Raw genomic sequence first — 14,286 nt, forward strand, 5'->3', positions numbered from 1 at the left:
ACAGCGTCTCCAGACTCTCTCACGTCTGTCACATGTGTTCAGTGTGAACCTGCTCTCATCTGTGAAGAGCACAGGGCACCAATGGCCAATCTGCCAACCAAGATGTTCTCTGGCAAAGGTCAATCGGGCTGCACGGTGTTGGGCTGTGAGCACAGGCCCCAATTGTGGACGTCGGGCCCTCATACCATCCTCATGCATTCTGTTTCTCACTGTTTGAGCAGGAACCTGCACATTAGTGGCCTGTTGGAGGTCGTTTTGTAGGGCTCCGGCAGTGCTCCTCCTGTTCCTCCTTGCACAAAGGACCAGATAGCGGTCCTGCTGCGGGGTTGTTGTCCTCCTGCGGCCCCCTCCACGTCTCCTGGTGTACTGGCCTGTCTCCTGGTACCTCCTCCATGCTCTGGACACTGTGCTGGGAGACACATCAAATCTTCTTGCCACAGCACGCATTGATGTGCCATCCTGGAAGAGCTGCACTACCTGAGCAACTTCTGTAGGTTGCAGATACCGCCTCATGCCCCCTCTAGTGGTGAGGGCACTAGCAAAATGAAAAACTAACCAAAGATCGGCCAGAAAAGATGAGGACAGGCAAATGGTCTGTGGCCACCACCTGCAAATCCATTCCTTTTATAGGGCTTGTCTTGCAAATTGTCTAATTTCCACCTGGTGGAAATTAGACAATTTGCCAGCAGGTGAAATTGATTCACAAATCAGTGTTGCTTCCTAACTGGACAGGTTGATATCTCACAAGTGTGACTGACTTGGAGCTACATTGCATTGCTTATGTGTTCCCTTTATTTTTTTGAGCAGTGTATATATACACACACACACACACACACACACACAAATATATACATGTATATACGTGTATGTATGTATGTATATATATATGTGTGATATATATAGACACACCCGCACACACACATACGTCGTTTTTAGTCATTTCCCATTGGCTGCAGTGGTACCACGTGACCAAAGAAAGCTGGGATGTTTTCATTTTAAACTCCTCTTTTACGTTTAATCAGCCATCAGAATGATCCACCTTTTACTGGTCCTCACCATGCAGCATGTGTTGTGTGTATATAGGTGAGCGACATGTGGTTTTGGGTGAACCATCATGGACATGTATATGTAGGGGACTCAGACTCGCAGCTCAGCGTCCGGTCAGCATCGCTTCTCGGCCTTTTGGCTAAGATCAAGTGTAGTATCTGTTCTTATCAGTTTAATATCTGATACGTCCCCTACCCGGGGACCATATATTAAATTGATTTTTGGAGCAGGGAGATGGAATAGGGGCTTGCTCCGTCCACTCCACGCATCGACCTGGTATTGCAGTACCTCCAGGACCGGTGCACCCCCTCTGCTGTTGATGATAAACTTACATTTGTTTTTTCACTATAAGATAAGAATCGACCAGAAAGCTGTGGAAGGTTACCTGCCTCCGGCACATTAATTATCACAGAAAACAAGTTGTAGTGGTCATAAAATTACAATGCTACGTTACCCTGTTACTTGCTCTTAGCAAGACCAAGTAACTACCCTGTTACCCTGTTACTTGTCTTACCACTTATTGTATTCACTCATTTATTAAAAAAAACTCTTGCGCTTTTACTTCAGCATTGGTTCTGCTCTGACATGCTCGTTTAGACGCACTTATGACCTCTGGTGACCAGTAGTTCTCCTGATTTCCTACTTTAAACGATGCACTTATTGTAAGTCGCTTTGGATAAAAGCGTCATCTAAATGTCATGTCATGTCATGTCATGGCAGAGAGCGATGCAGCTTAGCTACGGTCTCCCCTGTCACCACCTTGCAGTATCCAATCCCTTTCAGATGGCGCCTCCTACATAAGATATAGTCCACTTGTGTGCACTTTCCTCCTCTCTTGTACGTCACCCTGTGTTCCTCCCTCTTCTCTCTTCGTGAGTCAGAATAATCCATACATTATACTTTATTTTTCTTAACTCAAAAACGAGTTGTATTAGCACAGGTCAGTATGGCCTACAGGCCGCAAATAGGAGTTCAAAACTTGTAACGTTCACAAGAACTTACACTACCGTTCAAAAGTTTGGGATCACCCAAACAATTTTGTGTTTTCCATGAAAAGTCACACTTATTCACCACCATATGTTGTGAAATGAATAGAAAATAGAGTCAAGACATTGACAAGGTTAGAAATAATGATTTGTATTTGAAATAAGATTTTTTTTACATCAAACTTTGCTTTCGTCAAAGAATCCTCCATTTGCAGCAATTACAGCATTGCAGACCTTTGGCATTCTAGCTGTTAATTTGTTGAGGTAATCTGGAGAAATTGCACCCCACGCTTCCAGAAGCAGCTCCCACAAGTTGGATTGGTTGGATGGGCACTTCTTTGAGCAGATTGAGTTTCTGGAGCATCACATTTGTGGGGTCAATTAAACGCTCAAAATGGCCAGAAAAAGAGAACTTTCATCTGAAACTCGACAGTCTATTCTTGTTCTTAGAAATGAAGGCTATTCCATGCGAGAAATTGCTAAGAAATTGAAGATTTCCTAGACCGGTGTGTACTACTCCCTTCAGAGGACAGCACAAACAGGCTCTAACCAGAGTAGAAAAAGAAGTGGGAGGCCGCGTTGCACAACTGAGCAAGAAGATAAGTACATTAGAGTCTCTAGTTTGAGAAACAGACGCCTCACAGGTCCCCAACTGGCATCTTCATTAAATAGTACCTGTTAGAGCCTGTTTGTGCTGTCCTCTGAAGGGAGTAGTACACACCGGTGTAGGAAATCTTCAATTTCTTAGCAATTTCTCGCATGGAATAGCCTTCATTTCTAAGAACAAGAATAGACTGTCGAGTTTCAGATGAAAGTTCTCTTTTTCTGGCCATTTTGAGCGTTTAATTGACCCCACAAATGTGATGCTCCAGAAACTCAATCTGCTCAAAGAAGTGCCCATCCAACCAATCCAACTTGTGGGAGCTGCTTCTGGAAGCGTGGGGTGCAATTTCTCCAGATTACCTCAACAAATTAACAGCTAGAATGCCAAAGGTCTGCAATGCTGTAATTGCTGCAAATGGAGGATTCTTTGACGAAAGCAGTTTGATGTAAAAAAAATCTTATTTCAAATACAAATCATTATTTCTAACCTTGTCAATGTCTTGACTCTATTTTCTATTCATTTCACAACATATGGTGGTGAATAAGTGTGACTTTTCATGGAAAACACAAAATTGTTTGGGTGATCCCAAACTTTTGAACGGTAGTGTAAGTTTATAAAAAGATCTAAAAAACACATTAGGTGATAATATATATACATATTATTATGGATTTATATCAGCTGTGACGGGGCAGTCATTTTCAACCGGGAACACAGTATTAATTATCATGTAAGGAGCACAACAGGAGGACCAGTCGGAGACTCACGCAACACAGCGCATGCCCAGTCAGCTGACATCACTTGACCAATCATACACGAGGACCAGCGCAGTAACGTTTGCATCGGTTGGGTAGAAATCCAACATGTGCGTCACGTCGCCATCACACTGCTGTAGAAGTACGGGTGGAGCAGCATGCCTGAACCCGCCAAGTCAGCCCCCAAAAAGGGCTCCAAGAAAGCCGTGACCAAGGCCGCCGGCAAGGGCGGGAAGAAGCGAAGGAAGGCCAGGAAGGAGAGCTACGCCATCTACGTGTACAAGGTCCTGAAGCAGGTGCACCCCGACACCGGCATCTCCTCCAAGGCCATGGGCATCATGAACTCCTTCGTGAACGACATCTTCGAGCGCATCGCCGGCGAGGCTTCTCGCCTGGCGCACTACAACAAGCGCTCCACCATCACCTCCAGGGAGATCCAGACCGCCGTCCGCCTGCTGCTCCCCGGGGAGCTGGCCAAGCACGCCGTGTCTGAGGGCACCAAGGCCGTCACCAAGTACACCAGCTCCAAGTGAGCTGCCAACTGACTCCACACAAACGGCTCTTTTAAGAGCCACCCCACCTCATCACAGAGCGCTTCTGTTGTCCATTCTGCTTTGAGAACGGATCATTCGTGTGAATGTCTCATTCTTATATTTACATTTATAACAACTGTCTTCGTACATGAAGATGGAGACAGACACAGTCACACCCTGGTCCAGATTACGAGGTATTATGTCTTCATAGAGACACAGTCACACCCTGGTCCGGACTACCAGGTATTATGTCTTCATAGAGACACAGTCACACCCTGGTCCGGACTACCAGGTGTTATGTTGTATGAAGATGGAGACAGAGACACAGTCACACCCTGGTCCAGACTACCAGGTGTCAAGTCCTCCAGTCAGAAGCAGTTCTTGTCCAGAAACAGGAGCACGTGTCTTCTCAGGCTGTCCATGTGAGCGTTCAGCACAGAAGAAGAACAACACATTCAGTGTCTGCATACAGTTTACAGCAGTCGGCTCATGTAGAAGTGATTTGCCGTCTCGCTGTCGTGAAGAAGACAAACGTTATTCATGTTCACCTCCCCAGCTGCGACGAGGCGCTGCTTGCTGCTGGCTCAGGGTTGCTGAAGAGGACGCCGAGGCAGGAGATGGAGACCGGCGCAGCCTGGCAGACGCGGGACGCTGGCTCATCTGTACACCGTGTAGGCCGAGGTGTTGGGCCATATTTGTTGTGCGTCCTCCCTTGCACGGAATAATGTGGCCACAGGTGCCAACCCTTCACTTTTCAAGGCAAGATGAAGCCACACTTCCGACCGCCGCGCGCTCTGGTCCACGGTTTAACTTGCGGAGGCGGAAACTCCGGAAGCTGCACGCGCCACCACCACGGGAACTGAAACTAACTTTAGCGCGAGCGGAAGCGATAGGCAGAATCGAAATGTGAATTTCTTAACGATTCTTTTGGCCCGGGTCCATAGAACCGGTTCTTGATGTCCAACCCTAAATAAAATGCATAACCGATTGGAAGCCCGCTTAAACTTAACGTTAGTTTTCTAGCTACGTTAACTCTAAACTATGCTAGGGTAATGGGTTATTTTGTTGCCCGGTGCGGGATTCGATACACGGTGTACTGCGCCACAAGGCGGCGCCACTAACCGCTCGGCTAAAGGGTCAGCAGACCCGTTAGCTAGGGGCTAACGGGTCTTATTAGTAGCTTACACTAGCGTTAGTGACCTTTAGCTTTCTGGCTAACGTTTGAACAGCCAATACATTCGCTACAATGGCACCTTCATGTACCTTTCTTACCTTTCTGCCTGGACTTCTGAGCATGCGTAAAGTCAATAAGGCCGTTTGCATTTTTCTTGTTACTTCAGAGTATCTCCATTTAGGCTTATTTATTTATATATTTATTTATCTATACTCGTTTATTCGTCACCCACTACAACGAGCAGGAGGACTGGAATGGTTGATATATAGGTCAACAGGTCAACTGTTGCAACCGGGAGACCTTCATGATTTCTCCATATGCCCTGTGAGTCTTGGGAAGCCCCCCCCCTTGTTGCCATAGCAACCACTCCGCATCTGATGCCGCCGCTTGGACGTCAGCAATATCCTTTTCTGTGACTTCTGTTGTAATTTCTGCTGTTCATGCCAGCTGTGCTGGGACTGATGAGGTTGCAGGCCTTTTGGCGGCCTCGTCTGCAGCGTTGTTTCCAGCTGTTTCTTTAGATTTGTCTTTTTTGTGCGCTTTGCATTTTATAATTGCTATTTGTTCTGGCCGCACCATCGCCTCTGTCAGTGCTATGACTTGCTCATGATGCTGTGTGGGGGAACCATCAGTCTTCTTGAACCCTCTTGATTTCCATATTGAGCCGAACAGATGACACACGCCGTGTGCATGAGCAGAGTCTGTATAAATCATAACTGACTTATTTTCTGCCAACACACCTGCTTCAGTTAAGGCTACTAGCTCCGCCAGTTGGGCAGAGCAAGCTTGCGCACATTGTTCTGCTTTGACTGTGACTGGACACTCAGTTTCATCCATCTGGATTACCGCATATCCTGCTTTTAACCCCTCATTGTCCGTATAACAGGAGCCATCTACGAAGTAGCACAAATCAGCGCCCTCTATAGGCTCGGCTTGCAAATCTGCACCTAGCTTTGAAAACTTGTTCAACTCTGCATCACAATATCGCGGTATCCCGTCTGTTGGCAGCGGGATTGAATCAGCTGGGTTGACTGTCTGACAATGTTTAATTTTCACATCTGGGTACTGGAGCAGGTTGTAACAGGTCTTCAGTCTTTGGGTAGTAAGTACAAATTTGCCTTTCTCAATCAAATTTGCCAATTTGTGATGAGTATGTATTTGCACTTCATATCCCATAGTGATAGTGGATGTTTTTTCATACATCAGGTAGGTTGCAGCCAGACCCCCCCCCCCCCCATTAGATCCTCTGGGCACCCCTAGTACCCCTGGTTGGGGCCCTGCCAAACATTGACAGGTCCTGAAGGGGGTCTCCTGTCCTGCTGTGGTGCTTGTGGCCATGGTTGTGTGGGGCATTCGTTTCTCAGATGCCCCATCTGTCCGCACCCCCAGCAGGCCCTCGACCCATTGTTGGACTTTCTTCCCGGCCTCCTTCCTCGGGATGGTCCTGGGTGTCCTCCACCCCACCACCCTTGGTATCCTTCTCTTGGAAAGGGAGGCTGTTGATATATTGGAGGATGTTGCATGGACAGCACAGTAGGTTGCGGTGGTACAGGGGCAGGTTGTGGAGCTTGAAGGGCTTCTTGTTGTCCCCCTTCAGGTGGTTGTGTGGGGGTGGTTGCCATCACCCCCTGCACCTGCTTTTTCCCAGCTGTCAGCTGCTGTTGAGTCAACTTTCCAACCGACCCTTGACTGGTCCAGGGTTTACACCAGGCGGAGGGGTCCAGTCCCAACAGCCCAGCCTCCGCTCCACCCGCACTCCCCCTCCCCCCTGGGGTGAATCCTCTGGTTTCCATCTTGAATAAAGCTCTTACTCGTTTCCCTGTTACAGCAGGCACTCCTTCTTAATGTGCAAATCCTGCCTTCAGATCTTAGTCAGTTAACTGTTCGTGTTTCTACTGTAATTGTCACAACTAGATTTACCCATCATGCTCCAGCCACCCCTATTTGTGCTTCACAGCCGAGTTCTGGTTGTTTTAGGAGGGAGAAGACTTCTCCAGGTAAGTCTCCCGTCAGCGATCCACACCCGGTGGTTATGGTTTTCTCTAATACAGGTGCTGCTGTGCTGTGCAGCTCCCACGAGTAGTTTAATGATGCATGTTGTGGATGTTGGCCAGTCGTGTCCACACTGAGCTCGCCCTCCTAATGTAGGAAGATTCTGCAACACTGATCTCTTATTTTCATCTCCCACCTCAGAATAAAACTGATCTTCCCAGAAATTGTCTCTAAATCCTTTTGTTTTTACCAATTTTTCACTTTTTCTGTTATTTCCTTCGATTACAGTTTTTTCTCGACTCCTTTGGCACATTTTGTCCGTCCTCAGTTTACTTTTTCAGACCAGCTCACACACAGCCCTTCACAGAAGACCAAATGACCGAAACAGCACAGGATGTCTGCAGAATGACACCACCACCTTCTCCAAACTTGTCACACACCCATCAACACCAAACATTTCCTTCAAAGCCTTCAATTTGTACTCAACTGGAAACGTATATGTTTTCTCCCTTGTTTAACAATGGATAACAAAACTGAAAGTACAGCCGTCAATACCAACCTCTGCAGCCCTCACTTCCACCTGTGTGCAGCACCCTCGCAGTACTGACAGCCACGCTACGGTTTGGGTTTGTCCCGAGCACTCTTCCTCAGGGAATACACTGCTGCAGGAAGTATTTGAAGTTGTATATTGTGAAAGTCCGTTACTCTATTTGTAAATGGCTTCAGTGAAACGGCAGTACTGCAGTGTATCGAGGCAACGCACTTTACAGAAGTATAGAAATGGCTGTTGCCAAGGGTGCAAACACAGTGAAACACAGTCCAGTAAACTGACTGCAAGGCGGCAAAGTGACTTCCCCATTTTCGTGGCGGGACGTACGAACAAGTGATGCCACAGCATGACGGCTCCGGTTTGGCTGAACCCTTCGGCCAGCCGCTCTCATGGAGAGGCCCCGATGGACCACGTGATCAATGACTGTTGCCCTAGTTTCATTAGAGCATCTTACACAAACGCCACGCCCCCTGACAGGGCCCCTCTACCGAGACCTCTTCCTCCTCTTCCTCGTCCTCGTCCTAGTCCTCGCTGAGCTTGTTGGTGGTGGCGGGGCCTCCTCCTCCTCCTCCTCCTCCTCCTCCTCCTCCTCCATCCATGCTTGGTATCAACTTCAGTCCGCTGACCTCTTGTGCAGGTTGAGAGCTAAGTGGTGACTTGTGCACAGGGAGGTCACGCAGGTGCTGGTGACCTTTAGAAGTGAGAGAGCAGGTGTCAGTAGGCGGCTACTAAGTGTCCGCAAGGTGTTGGCACGCTTATTCAATTAGGCTTTGTGTCTCTCTCCGAGAAGAGTGTTAACTGTCTCCAAACGTGTGTTAAAACTCAGAGAGACGAGCATGAAAGCGGTGAGAAACAGCTAAGCCACTCGCCCGAGAAGAGACTCCTGCTGAGCAGAGCAGGTGTGAGCACGTTATCATGTACACTAGTGTGTTATCATGTACACTAGTGTGTGATCATGTACACTAGTGTGTTATCATGTACACTAGTGTGTTATCATGTACACTAGTGTGTGATCATGTACACTAGTGTGTTATCATGTACACTAGTGTGTGATCATGTACACTAGTGTGTTATCATGTACACTAGTGTGTGATCATGTACACTAGTGTGTTATCATGTACACTAGTGTGTTATCATGTACACTAGTGTGTGATCATGTACACTAGTGTGTGATCATGTACACTAGTGTGTTATCATGTACACTAGTGTGTGATCATGTACACTAGTGTGTGATCATGTACACTAGTGTGTGATCATGTACACTAGTGTGTTATCATGTACACTAGTGTGTTATCATGTACACTAGTGTGTTATCATTTATCCTAGTGTTATCATTTACACTAGTGTGTTATCATTTATCCTAGTGTTATCATTTACACTAGTGTGTTATCATGTACACTAGTGTGTTATCATGTACACTAGTGTGTTATCATGTACACTAGTGTGTTATCATTTATCCTAGTGTTATCATTTACACTAGTGTGTTATCATTTATCCTAGTGTTATCATTTACACTAGTGTTATCATGTACACTAGTGTGTTATCATGTACACTAGTGTGTTATCATGTACACTAGTGTGTTATCATGTACACTAGTGTGTGATCATGTACACTAGTGTGTTATCATGTACACTAGTGTGTGATCATGTACACTAGTGTGTTATCATGTACACTAGTGTGTTATCATGTACACTAGTGTGTTATCATTTATCCTAGTGTTATCATTTACACTAGTGTGTTATCATTTATCCTAGTGTTATCATTTACACTAGTGTGTTATCATTTACACTAGTGTGTTATCATGTACACTATTGTGTTATCATTTATCCTAGTGTTATCATTTACACTAGTGTGTTATCATTTATCCTAGTGTTATCATTTACACTAGTGTGTTATCATGTACACTAGTGTGTGATCATGTACACTAGTGTGTTATCATTTACACTAGTGTGTTATCATGTACACTAGTGTGTTATCATGTACACTAGTGTGTTATCATTTATCCTAGTGTTATCATTTACACTAGTGTGTTATCATTTATCCTAGTGTTATCATTTACACTAGTGTGTTATCATGTACACTAGTATGTTATCATTTACACTAGTGTGTTATCATGTACACTAGTGTGTTATCATGTATACTAGTATGTTATCATGTACACTAGTGTGTTATCATGTACACTAGTATGTTATCATTTCTACTAGTGTGTTATCATTTCTACTAGTGTGTTATCATTTATCCTAGTGTGTTATCACTTACACTAGTGTGTGATCATGTACACTAGTGTATCATTTACTTTAGTGTTATCATGTATACTAGTGTGTTATCATGTACACTAGTGTGTTATCATTTATCCTAGTGTGTTATCACTTACACTAGTGTGTTATCATTTACACTAGTGTGTTATCATGTACACTAGTGTGTTATCATTTACACTAGTGTGTTATCATGTACACTAGTGTGTTATCATTTACACTAGTGTGTGATCATGTACACTAGTGTATCATTTACTTTAGTGTTATCATGTATACTAGCGTGTTATCATTTATGAGCAGCAGCCTCTCTATCGCCGCAAGGATGACGTCAGGGCTTCTTCAGTCATCGCCCTCTGACAGTCCAATGGTCGTCTTGCTACTACTGCTGCGGCTGCTGTTTCCTGCATAAGAATGGCGACACTTCCATGCTGGAATGTCACTCAACAGAAGCAACACGGTAGCAGACAGGAACCCTGCTCTCCATCATGGTGGTGTGGCTCTTAAAAGAGCCTTTGGGGTGTGGGGGTGAGGGATCTGTGTGAGGATCTACTTCTTGGCGGGCTTGTCGGTCTTCTTGGGCAGCAGGACCGCCTGGATGTTGGGCAGCACGCCGCCCTGAGCGATGGTCACTCCGCCCAGCAGCTTGTTGAGCTCCTCGTCGTTGCGGACGGCCAGCTGCAGGTGGCGCGGGATGATGCGGGTCTTCTTGTTGTCCCGGGCCGCGTTTCCGGCCAGCTCCAGAATCTCAGCGGTCAGGTACTCCAGCACAGCCGCCAGGTAGACCGGGGCTCCGGCACCCACACGCTCCGCATAGTTACCCTTACGGAGGAGTCTGTGAACACGGCCCACAGGGAACTGGAGCCCGGCCCGGGAGGAGCGGGTCTTGGCCTTGGCCCTCGCCTTTCCTCCGGTCTTTCCTCTGCCGCTCATGTTGGATTGTGCTCGTTCAGTTAAACGCTGAGAGATGAAGTCTCAGCCAGCCAGCCGGCGGTATTTATACACCACGCTACAAAGCTGAGACACGGTCCAATCAGAGAAGAGGACTCGCCTGACCAATTGGAGAAGCTCTCCACCAATGAACTTTGCAGATTCTCTTAAAAAGCGCGCCTAGCATTTGGACCAATCAGAGCTAGTGTCGTTAAAACGTCACTCTAACAGACTCCGCCTCTCGACCGTCTTCGCTACAGAGATTGGCTAAACTAACTGTCCATCTGGATACAATGTTTATTGACCGAAACGTGTCTGGGAATGTTCTCGTTCATCCAGGTCGTCCTGGTTCTCCAAAGGAGCTGAATCAAGTGCAACCGGACTTGGTGTATATCCGCGAAGACGTTTCGCCTCTCATCCAAGAGGCTTCAGACTAGCTTGGTCTAGTCAGAAAGGCACGAACTGAGGAAGCCTCCCTCTTGGTCCAGTTGCACTTGATTCAGCTCCTTTGGATTGTTGACTGAAACGTTTCATCATCATCATCATCATCGAACTGACCTCTTCAGTGTCAGCTGACTTTTTAAACTAGCGAGTATGCTAGTTTAAAAAGGTGGGTTTTAAGAGCAGTTTTGGGTTCTAGTAAGCGGATGTGACGGGGAAGGGAGTTGCAGAGTCCGGGTGCAGCATGGGAGAAAGTCCTGTCCTCCATGGTGCTGAGGTTGATGGCTGGTAGTGCGAAATAGACCTGCTGGTGAAGAGCGCAGGGGGCGAGACGGAGTGGAAGTCTGAAGGAGGTCTGTGGGAATGGCAGGGGATAGATTATGAAGAGTTTATTAAATCAGATAAATGTCCCACATTGACTGGAGGCTTCCCTGTGCATGTAGGGTGACGGGAATATAAATGGAGGACGGCATGTTTATAAATAAGGACGGTATAGAACAGCAGCATGTTTATAAATAAGGACGGTATTGAACAGCATGTTTATAAATAAGGACGGTATAGAACAGCATGTTTATAAATAAGGACGGTATTGAACAGCATGTTTATAAATAAGGACGGTATTGAACAGCATGTTTATAAATAAGGACGGTATTGAACAGCATGTTTATAAATAAGGACGGTATAGAACAGCAGCGTGTTTATAAATAAGGACGGTATAGAACAGCAGGTTGTTTATAAATAAGGACGGTATAGAACAGCTGCATGTTTATAAATAAGGACGGTATTGAACAGCAGCATGTTTATAAATAAGGACGGTATAGAACAGCAACATGTTTATAAATAAGGACGGTATAGAACAGCAACATGTTTATAAATAAGGACGGTATAGAACAGCAACATGTTTATAAATAAGGACGGTATTGAACAGCAGCGTGTTTATAAATAAGGACGGTATAGAACAGCAGGTTGTTTATAAATAAGGACGGTATAGAACAGCAGCGTGTTTATAAATAAGGACGGTATAGAACAGCAACATGTTTATAAATAAGGACGGTATAGAACAGCAGCATGTTTATAAATAAGGACGGTATAGATCAGCAGGTTGTTTATAAATAAGGACGGTATAGAACAGCATGTTTCTAAATAAGGACGGTATTGAACAGCAGCATGTTTCTAAATAAGGACGGTATAGAACAGCAGGTTGTTTATAAATAAGGACGGTATAGAACAGCTGCATGTTTATAAATGAGGGTATTGAACAGCAGCATGTTTATAAATAAGGACGGTATAGAACAGCAGCATGTTTATAAATAAGGACGGTATAGAACAGCAGCATGTTTCTAAATAAGGACGGTATTGAACAGCAGCATGTTTCTAAATAAGGACGGTATAGAACAGCAGGTTGTTTATAAATAAGGACGGTATAGAACAGCTGCATGTTTATAAATGAGGGTATTGAACAGCAGCATGTTTATAAATAAGGACGGTATAGAACAGCAGCATGTTTATAAATAAGGACGGTATAGAACAGCAGCATGTTTATAAATGAGGGTATTGAACAGCAGCATGTTTATAAATAAGGACGGTATAGAACAGCAGCATGTGGACAAAAGCTCTTCAGTGACGTGTGCGTGGCTCTTAAAAGAGCCGTTGTGGGTTGCCAGGCGACGGGGTCTAAACTAAGCGCGCTCTCCGCGGATGCGGCGAGCCAACTGGATGTCCTTGGGCATGATGGTGACCCTCTTGGCATGGATGGCGCACAGGTTGGTGTCCTCAAACAGACCGACCAGGTAAGCCTCGCTGGCCTCCTGAAGAGCCATGACAGCGGAGCTCTGGAAGCGCAGGTCGGTCTTGAAGTCCTGGGCGATTTCTCTCACCAGCCGCTGGAAGGGCAGCTTGCGTATCAGCAGCTCGGTGGACTTCTGGTAGCGACGGATCTCTCGGAGGGCCACGGTACCGGGCCTGTAGCGGTGAGGCTTCTTCACGCCGCCGGTGGCCGGGGCGCTTTTCCGGGCCGCCTTGGTAGCGAGCTGCTTCCTGGGGGCTTTGCCGCCGGTGGACTTCCGGGCGGTCTGCTTTGTTCTGGCCATAGTAGACGCTGGTCTCTCCTCTCCTTACTGAAGACTTAGTGGTGCGCGGCACACGCCCTGCTTATATAGCCAGAGCCGGAGTCCAGTCACACGCTGATTGGTCTTAGCCAGGGCCACGCGCTCTCTGACAGATCCTTATTGGAGGAAAGACGCTTTGAAAACCCGCGGAACGTTCAAACTACAGCCGCCGCCTCCTGACGTCAGCTTCTCGCTCCACCCAAGTCTGAAGAGGAGCAAAGGAAAGAAGCTCAAACCATCTCACATTAATATTGGTATCGATTATTAAATTATTGGCTGATGAATGAAATGCTAAAATCATCCAGTGAGTCCAGTAAACTCTTCATGAGGCAGTCCAACAAGCCTGTTTCCTGCCATAAGCAGCCCCCAGCTGTTAATGGATCATGACATACTGAACCACAGATTCAGCTGGGTATTATATCGATATATAGCTTATCGTTTTGAATATGGTTTGATAAGTATGTTTATTATCGTCTCCCCAATGAGTGGCTGTGACAAATCAAATATGCTTGCCACCATTTCCCCGAAATTTAGTGACAAGTAGGAAAAAGAGGTTTTAAAGATTTGGAAGAAACAGGAGTAAAACAGGAAGGAAAAGCTTTAAACTGGTCCTTTAACAAAGCCTAGGCTGACTGCTGAGGATGGAGGAACCTTTGTAAACGTGTTCGTAGATTTACTGAAGATTTCTAAAGTTTACTGTAAGGCCCTTCCAATAAGTCACTGCTGCGTGCCAGTGAACGTGATTGACGCGCGCCGGCATCAGCTGTTACGTAACAGTGTCCAGACGTCACCGATGATTTGCTTCTTCATGTATTACATCAAACTTCTTCCTCACGGTTAGGGAGCCTATGGTAACTTCATACTGCTACTCTGTCCTCCACCCCCCGGACGCGGTCAAACAACTGTATGCCACCCAG

General features: G+C 46.1%; 3 protein-coding genes and 1 non-coding gene across 4 annotated transcripts; 2 read left to right on the forward strand and 2 right to left on the reverse strand.

The window, feature by feature from the left end:
* Window positions 1–1,166: 1,166 nt before the first annotated feature.
* Window positions 1,167–1,357, forward strand: LOC130110864 (U2 spliceosomal RNA). Its single transcript, XR_008810082.1, has one exon. It is a non-coding gene; the product is annotated as a U2 spliceosomal RNA (small nuclear RNA).
* A 2,177-nt stretch (window positions 1,358–3,534) lies between these two features.
* On the forward strand, window positions 3,535–3,958 carry LOC130109103 (histone H2B). The gene has a single exon (XM_056275846.1). It carries the CDS (start codon window positions 3,548–3,550, stop codon window positions 3,920–3,922), a length of 375 nt encoding a protein of 124 aa, XP_056131821.1. The 5' UTR covers window positions 3,535–3,547; the 3' UTR covers window positions 3,923–3,958.
* A 6,424-nt stretch (window positions 3,959–10,382) lies between these two features.
* Window positions 10,383–10,843, reverse strand: LOC130109102 (histone H2A-like). The gene has a single exon (XM_056275845.1). The coding sequence runs from the start codon at window positions 10,821–10,823 to the stop codon at window positions 10,440–10,442; it is 384 nt and encodes a 127-aa protein (XP_056131820.1). The 5' UTR covers window positions 10,824–10,843; the 3' UTR covers window positions 10,383–10,439.
* Window positions 10,844–12,873: 2,030 nt separating this feature from the next.
* Window positions 12,874–13,463, reverse strand: LOC130109101 (histone H3). The gene has a single exon (XM_056275844.1). The coding sequence runs from the start codon at window positions 13,349–13,351 to the stop codon at window positions 12,941–12,943; it is 411 nt and encodes a 136-aa protein (XP_056131819.1). The 5' UTR covers window positions 13,352–13,463; the 3' UTR covers window positions 12,874–12,940.
* Between the last annotated feature and the right edge of the window lie 823 nt (window positions 13,464–14,286).

This window comes from Lampris incognitus, chromosome 3 (assembly GCF_029633865.1).
Source record: "Lampris incognitus isolate fLamInc1 chromosome 3, fLamInc1.hap2, whole genome shotgun sequence".
In the NCBI taxonomy this organism is placed as follows: domain Eukaryota; kingdom Metazoa; phylum Chordata; class Actinopteri; order Lampriformes; family Lampridae; genus Lampris; species Lampris incognitus.